Source organism: Falco peregrinus, chromosome 5, assembly GCF_023634155.1.
Source record: "Falco peregrinus isolate bFalPer1 chromosome 5, bFalPer1.pri, whole genome shotgun sequence".
Lineage (NCBI taxonomy): Eukaryota > Metazoa > Chordata > Aves > Falconiformes > Falconidae > Falco > Falco peregrinus.
In genome coordinates this window covers 75,791,532-75,806,511 of record NC_073725.1, presented here as the reverse complement: position 1 = coordinate 75,806,511, position 14,980 = coordinate 75,791,532, and the positions used below count along the sequence as shown (strand labels likewise).

The following is a 14,980-nucleotide window of genomic DNA, read 5'->3' as shown; positions in this document are numbered from 1 at the left end:
GGCCTCACGCCTACCTTGATCCTAAATCAAACCAGGCCCCTTTACTCTAGGAACCCCATTGTAAGGATGAAGTTGCAGGCTGCGGCATCTTTTTCCCTCAGAAACACTGAACGATGAGTTGAGTAACACGCGACTGCAACGCCTGGAGCTGGCTGCAGAGGCCAGGCAGGTGGCATGTGTCTGACATTACCTGTAATGCTCTTCTTCTGCAGGTTGGCCCTGCAGGATCCCAGTTTGGGATTCTGGCCTGTCTCTTTGTGGAGCTCTTCCAGAGTTGGCAAATCCTGGCACGCCCATGGAGGGCTTTCTTCAAGCTGCTGGCTGTGGTGCTCTTTCTTTTTGCCTTTGGCCTCCTGCCTTGGATTGATAATTTTGCTCACATTTCAGGATTTATCAGCGGATTCTTCCTCTCCTTTGCCTTCCTGCCCTACATTAGCTTTGGGAAGTTTGATTTATATAGGAAGCGATGCCAAATTATAGTTTTCCAGCTCATCTTCATCGCACTCTTCTCAGGACTTGTTATTCTGTTCTATTTCTACCCCATCAAGTGCGAGTGGTGCGAGTTCCTTACTTGTATACCATTCACAGACAAATTCTGCGAGAAATACGACCTGGACGCACAGCTCCACTGAAAGGCAAAGACTGGCTTCTCGAGCAGGCACTGGAGATGGACTGTCTTTGCGTTTGCTGTGCCAGTTCCATGTGGACAAAGCCTCTAATCCAATGACACTTCTAACCTTGCCCGTGGTTAATTTAAACTGTCTCCTTAGCACTTGGCATGTTTTGCCTTATCCCAGAAGACTCTGAATACAGAACGTTTGTGCCTTGTTCAATTGTATTGAACCTTTTCTGCTGCCATTATTTTTATTACACTAGTTTCAATACTACATTTTTAACCAGAGTTGTTTACTACTGCTAAGGTGGTGATTAAATGGTAAGGTAGCGTTTTAGCTACTGTTAATTGTTCTGCATAGTGTGTGCCTACGTTTGTTACTTTATCTCCCCTGTGCTGTTTCACATACCGGTAGAATCAATACTTTTCTAGCACCCAAAACAGTCAGACACAGATTTGTACCTGGAAATAAGGGCCTTGAAAGCCTCAGAAAACAAGAGGTTCTCTTTAATCACTGAAAGGGCATTCCACACACAGCTCAGAGGCGGATGTTTCAAACAGCAACTGCAAAAAACACGTGAGAATGTCCATTCAGCTGGAGTGCGTTTCTCTTTGAAATGGTACAACCTCTTCCACCAGGAAAGTGCTGAATCCACAGTCTGGTCTTGGTAGGGCTGGATTTTCTGCTCTCTCTGTTAAAGAAAATAATTTGGCAGTGACAACAGTTCCTGCAGGCCGGGCTCTCAGCACCAGCCCACCCTGCTTAGAAAGCCCAGGGGGATCAGCCAGTGCCGTTGGGGACTGCTGGTCACTGACACCAGGGGGCCGCCGGCCTGTGTTCCAGCACCCATCTCCTTACCCTGCGTGTTGCAATGTTGAAAGAAAGAGGGGGGAAAAAAGTTACTGTTCAAAGCAACAGTTTCTAACCCAGCTAGCTGGAGCCAAAACAAAAACCCAAGTATGGAAAAGCTGCTACCACCACTGCTCTCCAGCCACTGCAATTGTGTTCTCGGGTGTGGAGGGGAAGCAGACATAATTTTAAATTTAAGCTTGAGAGTACTTGGCCACATCTTGTGTTTATGTTTACGACTTTCTAAAAATAGCAATATAATACCAGAATTATGTCAACACAGGTTACAAACAGGTAACTATACACGGTACTAGTGCTTCCTGTGCTGGAAGTGTTCTTAAATGCATCAGCTGCACAGAAATATCATGACTAAAAGTTGTCTAGTGGTGTGGCCTGTCTTCTGCGAACAATGAATCCATTGAACACAAGTTTCTATAAACTGGAAAATGGAGAAACTGGGAGTCAAAACCTACAGGATATGTAAGCTGAGGTCCCCTTTTCCTAAATCCTTACAGCCTGCAGTAACTGAGAGAAATAGCTCAACATCCACCCACTGTGGAACAGCAAAACCAGGCTGTGTTTCTTGCACTGACGTAAGTGCACCCGTGGGACCTTTCTGTTAGCTGCAGGTGCTCGGAGTGGTGCAGGAGCACTAGGAGTGGGGTGGGGTATGACAGTCTGAGGCACGCAGACGGACCCAAGTGACCTGGGTGATGGCAATGGCCTGTAGCACAAAGACCTCTGTCCTCGGGATTAGTTAGCACCCAGCGTTCAGAAATGCGCGCTACGCAGCGGGGAGCAGCAACACCAGCTGCTATAAGCCTGAACACTAAGGTCTGGGGAGGAGGAAGAATTGGTAGCACTTAATGGGTGTTCAGGGCTTACCTGACAGGTTACTTTCGAAGCTTCTTTATGAAGCTGACCTCATCCCGGTTTCTGATGCCGTACCTGAAGAGAGACTTACGCTGTTATACGCGTTTCCCAGGAACTGAAACCTTTGAAATCCTACAGCCTCCTCCTTTGCAAGGGGAGATGGACTCCTACCACCCTGTGCTGTGCTCTAAGGCAGGACAAGGCAAAATTCTTACTTGCCTACGTAGGACATGCTGCCAGCACCTGATCAACTGCCTTTTTAACTGCAACACCCCCTTAATGCAACATCTATCACTCGTGGCGCAGTCTTTCAAGGACAGCGTTGATTCGGGCTGTCTTGCTAAATTTTTAATACTTCCCACAAACCTTTTCTTGCTGGCCTGCACACAGGCTGGCATACCCAGCATGGCTGTATGCAACAGCCAGAGTGCTCAGAAGCATCTCCTGCCTCCCTGCCCCGAGAATGGGCACGGAAACATGGGCGTCATCTGTCAGTGGTGCTACTGGATTGTCTGACAGGTGGCTGAGCAGGTCCAGAGCCCAACACACTTACTCTTTGCTCTTTGCTCAGTGTTCTTCCATCCTCCTTCCTACCTCTGTACCTCAGCTGCTCCAGGCCCTCCGTGAGGGTGACCGAGCAGCAGAAGAGGCTTCCCTAGAACGGTTGTGCAGCCTCCGGTCTCGGAGACGCTCAAAACCCAGCTGGACACAGCCCTCAGCAACCGGCTCTGGCTGACCCTGCTTGTGCAGAGGGTCGGACTAGATGACTCCCAGAGGATCCCCTCCACCACATAACGGTTCCTAACCCCATCCTCTGCCAAGTAGCTGCTCCCCAAGTGCTCCCACCTTCCCTGGAGATGCATGGATGTGCTTCACGTGTGTGACACCATCCCTGGCCATCTCTGCGTTCCACACCCCTCACGCTCAACGCCTTTTCTCACTTATCTTGTCCCTGCAGGACACCTCGGGTACAGGCTGAGCAAGCGCAGCCTATTCTGCAGGTGGCCAAGAGGACGCGTGTCCGTGGGCCTCGATGGGATGGGGTGAGCGTGCCCAGCACAGGACGGCTGGGGCTGAGGAACCCTCCTGCGCTGCTGGTGGCCTCTCTGCCAGGGCAGGGCCTGTCCCATCCTCCAGTCAGTGCCCCGGGCAGGGCCTCCCTCGGCCAGTGCAGAAGCCCCAGCCCGCGCAGATGCTGTGCGGACCCCAGCGGGCCCCCTCCAGCCCCCAGTCGCGCACTCACTCTCTCAGCTTCTTCCTGTCGTCTGCCAGTTTCTCTCCGCCGTAGGTTAAGTGGTACGTCCTCCATATGTACTTCCTAGGGGAAGAAGGCTCAGGGGGAGCGGCAGGAGGACCCGCCGGCCACCGGGGAGTGCTGCCGGCGGGGGGAGCGGGCAGGCAGAGCCCCCCGGGAGCCGCTCACCAGCTGAGGTGCTGGACGCCCCCCTGCCGCGCCTGCCGCAGCTGGACGTGCCTCCGCAGCGCCTTCTTCAGCTCCAGCACCGAGGCGTTCTGCACCACCACCACGGCTGGGGGAGAGCGGGGGCACAGGGACGCCCTGTCAGCGCCGCGCCGGGCCCGCCGCCCCCCCCCGAGCCCCCCCCGGCCCCGCGTCTCACGCATGGTCTCGCCGTCCGCCTTGCAGACGCGCACGGTCATGGCCTGCCCGTATTCCAGCGCCACCTGCGAGCCGATCTCCTCCGCCGTCACCTGCGGGCGGCAAGGCCGTGGCCGGCGAGCCAGGGGGGCCTGAGCCCGCCGCCCCCCGCCGCCCCCCGCCCGGCCCCCGGCGGCCCCGGCCCCACCTGCGGCGGGAGGTCGCAGAGCAGCGGGTCCTGCACCAGCCGCGCCAGCGCCGCCTGGAAGAGCTCCAGCACCTCGGCGTGCGCCAGCTCCTCCTCGGGCTCCGCCGCCATCGCCCCGCCGGAAGGGGAAGGGGCGGCCGCCGCCGCGGGACCGGCCATGCTGCTCTTCTGCCCGGCCTGCGGCAACGTGCTGGTGGCCGAGGAGGGGCCCCGCTGCCACCGCTTCGCCTGCACCACCTGCCCCTACGTGCGCAACGTTACGCGGAAGGTGCCGGGGCAGCGGGGGGCGGGCGCGGGCGGCCGGGGCCTCCTGGGCGGGGGCGGCTTCCCCGTCCTGGCCGAACCCTCCCCGGCCTGACCGGCCGAGCGCGGCCTCCCCTGGCCGAGCCCTCCCCGACCGACCGGGCCCTCCCCTGACCGACCGGCCTCCCCCTCCCCGGTCCGAGCGAGCCCTTCCCGGCCCCCCCTGACCGAGCGCGGCCTCCCCGGCCTGACCGAGCCCTCCCGCAGGTGACGAGCAGAAAGTACCCGCGGCTGAAGGAGGTGGATGACGTGCTGGGCGGCGCCGCGGCCTGGGAGAACGTGGACTCCACCGCAGGTAGGGCCGGGCCGGGCCGGGCCGGGGGGCGCGGGGGGTTCGGGCCGGGGCTGACGGTGCTTCGCCCCGCAGAGCCGTGCCCCAAGTGCGAGCACCCCCGCGCCTACTTCATGCAGATCCAGACGCGCTCGGCCGACGAGCCCATGACCACCTTCTACAAGTGCTGCAACGCGCAGTGCGGGCACCGATGGCGGGACTGAGGGGCCCGGCCCTGCCCCGGCCGCCCGGGGGGCGCTGAGGGTCCCGGGGAGGGGGGGGTGAGGGTCCCGGGGAGGGGGGGGGTGAGGGTCCCGGGGGCCGCTCACCCTCCAAGCCGAGGAAGGGGGCAGCCGGTGGCGGCCGGCCCTGGAGCGCAGGCCCCGCGGGATGGGGCTGGGTGCCTTCTCCTGCAATAAAGTGTCACTGGGTGGAAGCACCGGCTGCCGTGTGGTTCCTTTCAAACCTGACACCTCCACCCCCCCGCCCCGAGCCCTGGAGGGGTGGTTCCCCACTGCCACAGCACGGGGGGAAGGTGGGGGTCTTATTTCAGGCAGTGCAGGGGTGCTGGAAAAAGCACACAGAATAAACTGATACCACGCATGTCGAGCAACCAGTGTTTAAAATACAGAGGGACCACAAGGGAACTTGGCTGAAGAGCAGGTACCAAACCTTAGCTCAGAGCCAGCGGCTGGGCTGCAGAACAGAAGGCAACGCAGCAGTAAAGTGTTCCTGCTGTGGCCTTAGGGGGAAGGGGAAAAAAAGGGGCCTTTACTATGACCTGTGAAAACACCATAATACAAAGCAGAAACTATGAACTATATGCTCTACAAGCAATTATTGGTAAAAAGGGAATATACTTAAGGCAGAAGTAATATTTGATCCCGCTTTAACATCAAGCTTTATTCTCACTTTCAACATACTCAAAAGTAAAAAGGATAAATAACTTCATAAACACTCAATGGAGCACAAATTGTAACATTTAATCTGCATTAACACTCACTCCTACAGGCTAAACCAATTCAACATGACTTAGCTTTACCTCTTTTATACAGGGATAATCTGCACCCATTTATTCCAGTTCACTTCACAGGGGAACACTCTTCCCAGCCTGAGAGTACAGTCTATCGTAGGCTCGTAGTATACTGTTGGGGTTTCACTCAGTTTGGGATTATTTAGTTGTTCTTCTATAACTGGCTGAGAAAAGAGTGACACCAAGGACGGCTTTTTCATGTAGAATCGTCTGATGCAACCAAGAGTTTCCAGACCCTGGAGAAAAATTCACATATTTTAGCTTGAGCAGCTGCGGTGCAAAAAAAAAAAAAAAAATATGCGCTGAATGCTGTTCTACCTACAGTGCTCTCAGAAAGATCAGAGGATTTATACTAAAAGCAGGTTTGCGCCCTCAGGTGACCATGGGGATGGCAAAGATTGCAGCAGCACAACTAAGCAAGTTCACATAGCTGGATATATGCTCATTTGTTACTTTTGGCACAGTGGCTAACATCTGACTGCTGCTGTGTTCAACAACAGATCTCAACATTTAGGATCAGTTACAAATAATTTAAGGCTGATAGAGACATAAATCCCAGATTTTTGGGTCAGTTCTTGCTAATGGGTTAGCATTCGTTCCCACCGCAACACCCAGCAAGGCAATTCATGTGCTCTGTTTGCTGAAGACATCTGGTGTGTATTCAGTGATCTAACATAGGAGTGCACCTAGATTTACTAGTGTTTGGCATATTAGAGATATAAGCTCTGTCTCTGGTTTCAAAACCAGTTCTTATCAAATCTGTTACCAGTTAGATTCAAGCTCTCCAATTTATGCCTGTAAAATGTACAGGTAAGTGCTTGGTTTTGTGGATTTGAATTAAAATTGCCTAGGAATCTATTGCTGTCCCACACGTGCATGCCTCACCACTATACACTCTGTACTGCGGTCTTAAACCTGTCCCCGATCCCGGCTACCCTCCTGGCAGGGTTGCTGTGGCATAGGACACACGGATGGGCTGTGCTGAACACCCAGGGAACGGGATAGTTGCTCAGTGCTTCATCGGCAGCGCACACAGCTTGCACTGTTACCAAAACCTACGAGCCCTTGGACAGACGCGGGGCACGCGTACACTGGAGCGTTCGTTTCAGCGTTAGTAGGGGAAGTCATGCTCATGGGAAGGACCGCAACATTACCGCTATACCTAAGATCTCGAATCCTTATAGGAAAAAAAAAAAAATACAGATCAAGGTTTCATTTGCAAATAGCAGTTGGTGGTAATCAAACCTCAAGATGTGGGGAAAAAGCCCCCCAGGAAACTCACATTTTCTCCCTACGTGCAGTTTTATATGTAAGGATGAATGCCTGTAAGCAGGTCTGTCAGGACAAGGTCATTTATGGTATTGTCTAGCACAGACATTTCAGTCTGATTCTTATGTCAAAGACCACCCATCTGAAAACGAATGTGAGGGAAAAACAAAGATAAACTCTACGGTGATTAACACTGCATTAAACAGTCCAGCTTCATATTTTACAGTGACAAGCCACCACTCGTTGTTAACCAGCTGGAATTTCAACTGCATGTACAGAAGCATGTTCAGAAGCAAGCTCAAATTTAAAATATCGATAATATGGTGGTGTCAAGGATGGGTAAAGCAGGCTTCCTTCCCTCATGGTGAACAGGAACGTGCTCTGGCTTTGGGTAATTTACACTAAAGGCAGAAGGTGGTTTTTCATGGTTCAGTCACAGTCCCATTTTCCTGCGACTTCTAGCAAAGTAGTTGCGGATGTGTGGAAGCTGAACCTGATTAAAGCTGGTGTTTCACATACCTGCAGTATCTCTAAGACGGCAACGGGCTGCAGTACCCCCACGTAATGCTGCAACAGCATGCCTTCCGTGATGCCTGGCTTTGTCATGATGTGATAGAGCACAGCTTCCATCATCCCTTTACACACAGGTTTATTCAGGTTCCCATCCACAATCCTCCACGGTCTCCCGATGAAGCAGACATTCTCACAGGCCCTGCAAAAGACGATTTAAGTGCAGCTCTGTCAGAAATCACTTTTCTAGCTAGATTTCCAATCATCATAATTTCTGCATAATACAGATTCTTCCTCCATCCATTGCTGATGTTTGCTCACATGCTAGGTGTAAATTCTGCAGCTGCTCTGAGCAGAGACGGGTGCTGATCTACCCGACAGTTCCACAGACCTGAAGTATTTCACGCTACGTGTTCACCACCTGAGAAACACCTCTAGCACCACTACAGCACCCAGCAGTTACCTTGAGCCTTGACAACCAGGAAAGCTTTGTTTGGTACTAGCTCCAATATCCTCCAAAAGTTATCCAAGACCTGCTTCAGTCTGCAACATGCAGCAACAGTGCTCAGCAGGAAAGAATTTCCTCATTTTTAGCATTTTGTGGGCAAAAGACAGACCCTGCGTAGAAATCCCATTTCCTACACTGCAGTTTTCTCCGGGCCTTTCCCGGGCATGTGGAAGCTGAGACTTTCTGGCACTGGACTTATTTGTGAAATAAAATTAGTTTTGTTCCTCTGATATTTGGAGATAGTTGTTTTTTGGGAAAACAGAAGAATTTTTTCAGCATGCGTACAAGCACAAGTATCAACAAGAACAATGGAGGGTAACATGGGGTTTCTCCATCATCAATGCTCAGTGCTCATCAGAGCATAAAACTAAGGTTTCCAAATTGTTCCAGGTATGATTTTGGTAGTACCAAGTGTTTAGCTTATTCTGCAGACCTCTCTGTTACTCACCGGTCCCTGGCTGCCTGGGATACATCTGTCATAGAACTTCCTGAAAAGAACAGAACATACGGTTTTTAATTAACCCAAACTCTTTTATCTATCGGAAGGAATGTAAAAGGCAGCTAAGCTGTAAAATGCAACAGCAAACTATGCAAACACAAACAAGCTTGAGGGAGCTACTGGAGAGGGGCCAGCGGAGGGCTACAAAGATGGTGCGGGAACTGGAGCATCTCTCTTGTGAGGAAAGGCTGAGGGAGCTGGGCCTCTTCACCTGGAGAAGGGAAGGCTGAGGGGACCTTCCCAATGCCCACAAACACCTTAAGGGCGAGTGCCAAGGGGATGGGGCCAGGCTCTTCAGCGGTGCCCCGTGGCGGGACAAGGGGCAATGGGCACAAACCCCAACACGGGCAGTTCCATCTCAATATGAAGAAAAACTTCTTTCCTTTGAGGGTGACAGAGCCCTGGCACAGGCTACCCAGAGAGGCTGTGGAGTCTCCTCTGGAGACATTCAAACCTGCCTGGACACGACTCTGCAACCTGCTCTAGGTGATCCCGCTTCAGCGGGGGGTTGGACTAGATCTCCAGAGGTCCCTTCCAGCCCTGAGCCTTCAGTGATACACCGCGTGTTTGCAGTTGGACAGGGAGCTCTAAGCTTCCACTCTGACTGCCTTCACCCATCTGCAGCGTACTCCGTTCCACACCTCACCTTGCAACCACCTCTGCCTACTCCAGCACGCTTTTTATGGTTCCATTCCCAAAGCACAGCAAGAAGTTTTATTCCTAGAAGTCTGCTGACATGGCTGAACCGCAGGTAGTTCTATGAACTGAAAGAACGGAGTTTTACACAGGGAGCTACGCAGGGTCTCAGCGTGTAAGCACTCACATCGGCTTGTTTCGCTTAATGCTCCTGCTAATCCTACGGAAGTTGAGCAGAAGCCCACACAGCTGTAGACTGGAGAATGCAAACTCAAGATTTCAGCAGGGTTCGGTTTCAAAGTGAAGGCTGCCTCTGCAACTTCCATTATGCATTATGTCATGGGTTTTAATTACACGATTACTTAACGTAGGTATTTCTACCACACCCAGAGGCTAACAGCTTTGGCTTAAGCACACGTAAACCCTTCAACTGGCCTTCAGTCAGCAGGACCAGTAAGAAGTCTGTGCTTGATAACATAACTATTTCTTCCCTCCTGTGTTACAAACAAGTAGAGAAGTTAAATCCAAACCAGTGTTTAGTAGTTTCACGTTAGGAACTGCTGAGGTCTATGCTGTTTAGACAGTCCATTTCCTGCAGGAAGGCTCCAGTTAAACAGCAGCAAGCTCTAACACGCTTTGGATCCGTCTGCACTGATTCACACGGCAGTCTGCCGGGTAAAGGCAGATCTTGGCAAAATACCACACAAGCAGTTAGCTTGTGATTCCATCTGAAACCAGAGCTGATAAAAGACAAAAGCAAAACAAAATCCCCAACAACCTACTTAATGTAAAGCTTAGCAAGAACTGCTAGCTATCAAAAAAACCCCAACCTGGCAGTAAAGAGGAAATGCAAATGAAGTCATATTGGGTTACAAACAAGGTTATTGATCTTCTCACTGGCATGTGCTGCTTTTGGGTGAATGCTTTAATGACTTCACAACTTTCAGTCACGGGCATTCTAGTTAACTGTACACCAGTAGCACTGTGTTTTCCAGGTTTAGAGATGTCCAGCCTTTGGACTGAAGCCAGAGATTAGAAACTTCAGATCTAAATATGTTTTTGGAGAAAAGTAAGAGATGTAAACGAGTTTCTAAAGAACACACATTTCTGAACTAGTCATGAGCATTCCAGCAACAGGCATAGGAAGGAATCTTTATGTATCTGAACCCTCCAAGACGTTCCAGATTAAGTAGTGTCATGCCACTTTGTCTATGAGAAATGACAACCTTTCTCCCCGGTACAGCTTCAAAAAGAATCCAGTATTTGCATATAAAATGGAGCTACCTGTTTGGGAGCAACTGATGATGAGCTAGTCTCGATTTTTCTTGGATGTAGAGTGCTCCTACATACCTTTAAAGACTCCTGGGTTCTCCTGTAAGTAGGAAAGATCATCATCCTGCTCACCAGCTGATTGTTCAAGGCTAGGAATCTGCTGCTTGTGCTCAGTGCTGAGCTCATCATTGTCTACTTCAAGTTCTTTGTCCTCAGAACAAGATTTATCTTGTTCCTTGTAAGTGTCCACATTCACAGCGTCTAAGGCACACGCTGGGTGTTCAGCTAGGTGTTCTGTCTGCCCTCCCAGGGAGCCCGTTTCTTCATCCATGACTAAAGCTTCCTGCATTGTAACAGGATCAAGAACACCTGCATCAAAGTTATTTTCATTTGCACTTTTCAAATCACTCTGTGAACCCTGGCAGAACTGATTGCCATCTTGAAGGTCATCATTTTGAGTCTTACATCTCTTCCTTGGGGGCTCTTCATCACTGACAGATTGTGTGTCTTTTCCCAGCTGCTCCTCTTCTCTCGAACATTCCTCTCCCTTCTTTGGTTCTGAGGGCAGGCAATCCTGTTGTACATCTGGGGGAGTGGTGTCTGCACCTTGCTGATCAGAATCATCTGGTTTATTTTTCAGACAGACTGAATGCAAGAGCCAGGGCTTGGCAAATACTATTGCAACCAGTCTTACAGAGTGGCCTCCTACTTCTAAAACCTGCTGCATTTCAATAAGGTCCTATTAAAAAACAAACAAACAAAAAAACCACAACAAAAATTGTTTCAGGAGCTTTCACTGGGAAAACATCAGTTTAACCAAATAACATGGAATTGCCATCTTTAACTGTCAGCAAAGGAAGAGGACAATCTTAGTAGAATATTCAGTTTTATGTGCTGCTGCACTGAAGCTGAAAAGATGTATTACCCCTTAAACTTTTCTGAAATTACAACACAAGATATTTATGTTCAGCTTAAATTAAGTCAAAATGTAACTGGGAAAGACCATTTTGCTTCCAAAGGTGGTACAAAGTTTGTACCTCTAGGTTTCTGAAACAGTTCATTCCTATCTTTGAGGCAGTGCTGCTTTAAGTTTTGGCCTTCCTAGCTTTGATGCGAGATTGCTATCAGGTATTGGTATGTGATCTCTTGCCTAATATAAATAGTTTTGTCCAGTTTATATTTGCTTCCTACAGCCTGGAAGATTGTCCTCTTCAAGGGGAACACTAAACATGCAGACATTAATGTATGGGAAGCAGCTGGCTGTAAAATCACCTGAATGTACTGCTCCAAGCTCCTGGTGCGTTCAGGTTCCTCCTCCTCATAGCTGCAGAAACGTTTGCTCAGCTCAGTTTTGCAAATTCCAAAGTGGGAAGTTGCCTCTATTTCATTACGAATCTGCAAAACAGCAGCTACATCTCTGGGATTATAGCCATAATGTTCTGTACACTCACGAAGAAACTGATCAACCTCGTAGTTTTCTTCTTGGACTTTTATCAGCCTGGTAAAAGTTTCAGGGAGGCAGGAGATTCCCACAACCATGTTATCAAGCAGAGAAGAAACTGCAAAGCAAATAAAAACCCCAAATGTATAAGCTGTGAAGCAGTTGTTACTAGGCAATACGCTACAGAAAGATAAATGTTCTGAGACAGACAGATCAGAGGTATTCTAGACTATTTCAATTAAAAACAGAGCTCAGTTTTCCATCTTCATTGCTGCAGTTTCCTTTTTGCTTTCTGCCTTACATATTTGTCTCTGAAAAGACCTGCAGAAGAGCAGCAAGCTGGTTTACAAGGGCTCGCCCTCATATCAAAGTGAGGTACCGCTGAAATACAGCGTAGACTTACTGGTATGCTCTCTAACACTGGGTCAGCTTAACTCTAAGTTTGTGAGGCAATCATCTCCTTTTTTCTTGAAGAAGGTCAAGTGAAAAGTCTAGGGCAAGGAAACGCTATGGAGGACCCTATTAATCAAAAAACTGGAAGCGGCTGATCCACTCAGAAATATTGGCCAAATACGGTATAAACCACAAGTTGGCAATGTCTTGGTACAATTAGTGTAACAAAGCATCTCTGTGCTTGGAGGCAGGTCTGTCACTGCACAAAACTGACCCTCACTGTAGTGAGCATTCAGAAGCTGAAGTACCGTGACACCTTTTGCCAGTCCCAAATGATTAGAGGGCAGCTTTGGCACTGTTCTTACCGGCTCCCCACCCTTTTATCTGCAGGCTGCCTTTACATCATGCTTGTGGGACACTCGTATGACAGCTGCGCTTCTCTGACAGCCAAGGAAAAATGAGAACAACTGTAATGAGCCGTCAGCTCAGTACACCGGGGGGGGCACATGTGGCAGCAGAGATACGAGAAAGAATTTCTATTTTACCTCTACCACAACAGCAATAGGAATGACCAGGGGCAGCACTAGAACTTCTAGCCAAAGAGATAGATAACTAAAGGCTTTCCTGGATACAGATGCATTACAGCTGAAAGGAAGCTGCTCTTTAAGAAGGGGAAGTGCTGATAAATTACAAATATTCAAGCTCTAGATATTACCCAAATGTTTAAATTACTGTAGGTAAAAGGCCAGAGATCGGACACCACTATTTCAGGCACTTGCATAAGACAAGTAAATGTGAATTTCCATTCAAGGAGTTCTGAAAGATTTTCTTTTCACAGAAGAGAAAACCTAGGTGTAACAAAATACAGTATTTTAATTTGCAGAAGGGACTGAAAAACCTACTGGAGAAGGGGTAACAGAGCAGAGGAAGACTTCCTCTTTGGATTCATAGTTTCACACAACATGAAATACAGGCAAGGACCTGTCACCAACAAAAGGTGCCTCTGAGCCAACCAACTGTTTGTTTAAATCAGGAGAGAAAGCATTACAAGGCAAACTGCATGTGTAACGACAAAAGAATGTTCCTATTAAAAGGCTTTGTTCAAATCAGTTCCTCAGCTAACGAGTTCACCATCTTTCCTGCTCCAGCCCACTTCTGTTGCAAGTTAGGCCAAACAGACTAACCTGGAGAGCTGAGTCTTCCTGGAACCGGGGTACATCGCAGCTTAACCTTCACCTGGCAGGAATTGACCACAATGTTGTCACTGGGACTCAGATTGCGTGTGCTGACAATTCCAGGGGCATAGTAGCCTCTCATCAGTAAGTAATTGGTATGAGATGCTTGACGAGCTTTTACTTCTATTCTCCGTTTGCCTCCAGAGCTGTCATCTAAGTCATCATCATCGTCATCATCATCGTCAAGTCCTTCTTTTCCCAAACTAGAGCAAACAGAGGGTTTTTTTTTGGGTTGGTTGTTGTTCGCCGCCCCCCCCCCCCCCCCCCCCCCCCCCCCCAAATAAGAAAGTGACTCATGACACTGAGCAGAGTGAGAAGACATGCTGTTCTGCATTCTGGTATTTGGTCGCGAACAGTTGCGGGTTTGTCCATAGCAGGCTTGTTTAAAGTGCTGAGAACAAGCAACTCCAAAAAAAAAAAAAAATAGACTAAAAGGTCCTTGGAAAAGGAAGCACTCTCTTTTTTGTAAACATGTTGAAATAAACCCAGAATATCTCAGCTTACAGTGCTGAACCTCTACGGTTCAGCAGACACTTCATCATGAGGGAACATCTGTCACAGCACAGAGGCTGAGACCAAAAGGGATCTGCAGGATAGGGCAGACAGGGTTTATTTTTAAGGGAGAAAAGGAGAAGAAAGAATTACAGACCAAAGACTTCAGTGACTTTAAAAAAAAAAAAAACAACACCAAAAAACCACCACAAACTACAGACAGCCTCAAAGTAAAGAATAGTAGCAGCAGCCAGGATAAATTTCCCAGAAACAAACTTTGTCAAACCAACACTGTTTCTTTCCAGGACATGACAAGAGCCATTACGGATAAAGGTGAGGGCTCTGAACAACCTGATCTAACTTGGAGGTTGCCTATGTTTTAAGCAGATTATGCCAGAGACAACCAAAGCTTCCTTCTAACCTTGTCTAAAATGAGTTAGAGATTATGTACCTTCTCTTAAAACTTATTTAAAACCAAAAGGGAACATAACATTTTAAGAAAACAGTGCAAGTACATAACCAGTTGGAAAACTGGACTCTGCCTGTACTGAGAAATGGGGCTAGACCAGGGTTCAGTGTATTTTTGCTAATGACCTGGGTGATAAAATAGCTTATTAAGTTTGCATAGGATCACTGAACTGGAGAGACTGCAAGTATATGAGAAGACAGGATACTGAACTGGAGAGACTGCAAGTATATGAGAAGACAGGATCTGCATTCAGAATGTTTCCAGCAAACTGGAGAAATAGTCTGGAAAGGAGCAGGAAACAATTTCATATGGACAAATGCATGCTATTTATATTCTAGTACTATGCACCTGTCCTTCCACACTAAGAGGAAACAATTAGCTAGGTAAAGGAAAAGAAACTTGTTAGAGTGAATCACAAGAATCATAAGCTGTACGTGAATCACTGCACTGGGGGTTTTTGGCTGCTTTTTTTTTTTTTTTTTTTTTTGGCAAGACCATGGCCATTCAT

General features: G+C 48.9%; 4 protein-coding genes across 8 annotated transcripts in view; 2 read left to right on the top strand and 2 right to left on the bottom strand.

The window, feature by feature from the left end:
* The window catches only part of RHBDF1 (rhomboid 5 homolog 1), a 38,224-nt gene extending 37,253 nt beyond the window's left edge, over positions 1-971 (top strand). For all 4 annotated transcript variants that reach the window (XM_055804481.1, XM_055804482.1, XM_055804483.1 and 1 more), the window contains one exon: positions 213-971. In XM_055804481.1, the coding sequence (XP_055660456.1) occupies positions 213-632 (420 nt within the window). In that variant the 3' untranslated portion in view covers positions 633-971. The remainder of the gene's footprint in view (positions 1-212) is intronic.
* Positions 972-1,102: 131 nt separating this feature from the next.
* On the bottom strand, positions 1,103-4,300 carry SNRNP25 (small nuclear ribonucleoprotein U11/U12 subunit 25). Its single transcript, XM_055804500.1, has 6 exons — positions 4,142-4,300; positions 3,956-4,046; positions 3,760-3,865; positions 3,580-3,654; positions 2,349-2,411; positions 1,103-1,305 (listed from the first exon to the last, which is right to left on the bottom strand). The coding sequence occupies exons 1-5, from the start codon at positions 4,298-4,300 to the stop codon at positions 2,357-2,359; spliced, it is 486 nt and encodes a 161-aa protein (XP_055660475.1). The 3' UTR covers positions 1,103-1,305; positions 2,349-2,356.
* On the top strand, positions 4,278-5,151 carry POLR3K (RNA polymerase III subunit K). The gene is made up of 3 exons (XM_055804501.1): positions 4,278-4,409; positions 4,652-4,739; positions 4,812-5,151. The coding sequence occupies exons 1-3, from the start codon at positions 4,299-4,301 to the stop codon at positions 4,937-4,939; spliced, it is 327 nt and encodes a 108-aa protein (XP_055660476.1). The 5' UTR covers positions 4,278-4,298; the 3' UTR covers positions 4,940-5,151.
* Positions 5,152-5,587: 436 nt separating this feature from the next.
* GTF3C1 (general transcription factor IIIC subunit 1) overlaps positions 5,588-14,980 on the bottom strand; it is a 42,279-nt gene continuing 32,886 nt past the window's right edge. For both annotated transcript variants that reach the window (XM_055804478.1, XM_055804479.1), the window contains exons 32-37: positions 13,461-13,714; positions 11,715-12,001; positions 10,521-11,181; positions 8,484-8,523; positions 7,537-7,729; positions 5,588-5,984 (exon numbers count right to left, since the gene is read on the bottom strand). In XM_055804478.1, the coding sequence (XP_055660453.1) occupies positions 5,763-5,984; positions 7,537-7,729; positions 8,484-8,523; positions 10,521-11,181; positions 11,715-12,001; positions 13,461-13,714 (1,657 nt within the window). In that variant the 3' untranslated portion in view covers positions 5,588-5,762. The remainder of the gene's footprint in view (positions 5,985-7,536; positions 7,730-8,483; positions 8,524-10,520; positions 11,182-11,714; positions 12,002-13,460; positions 13,715-14,980) is intronic.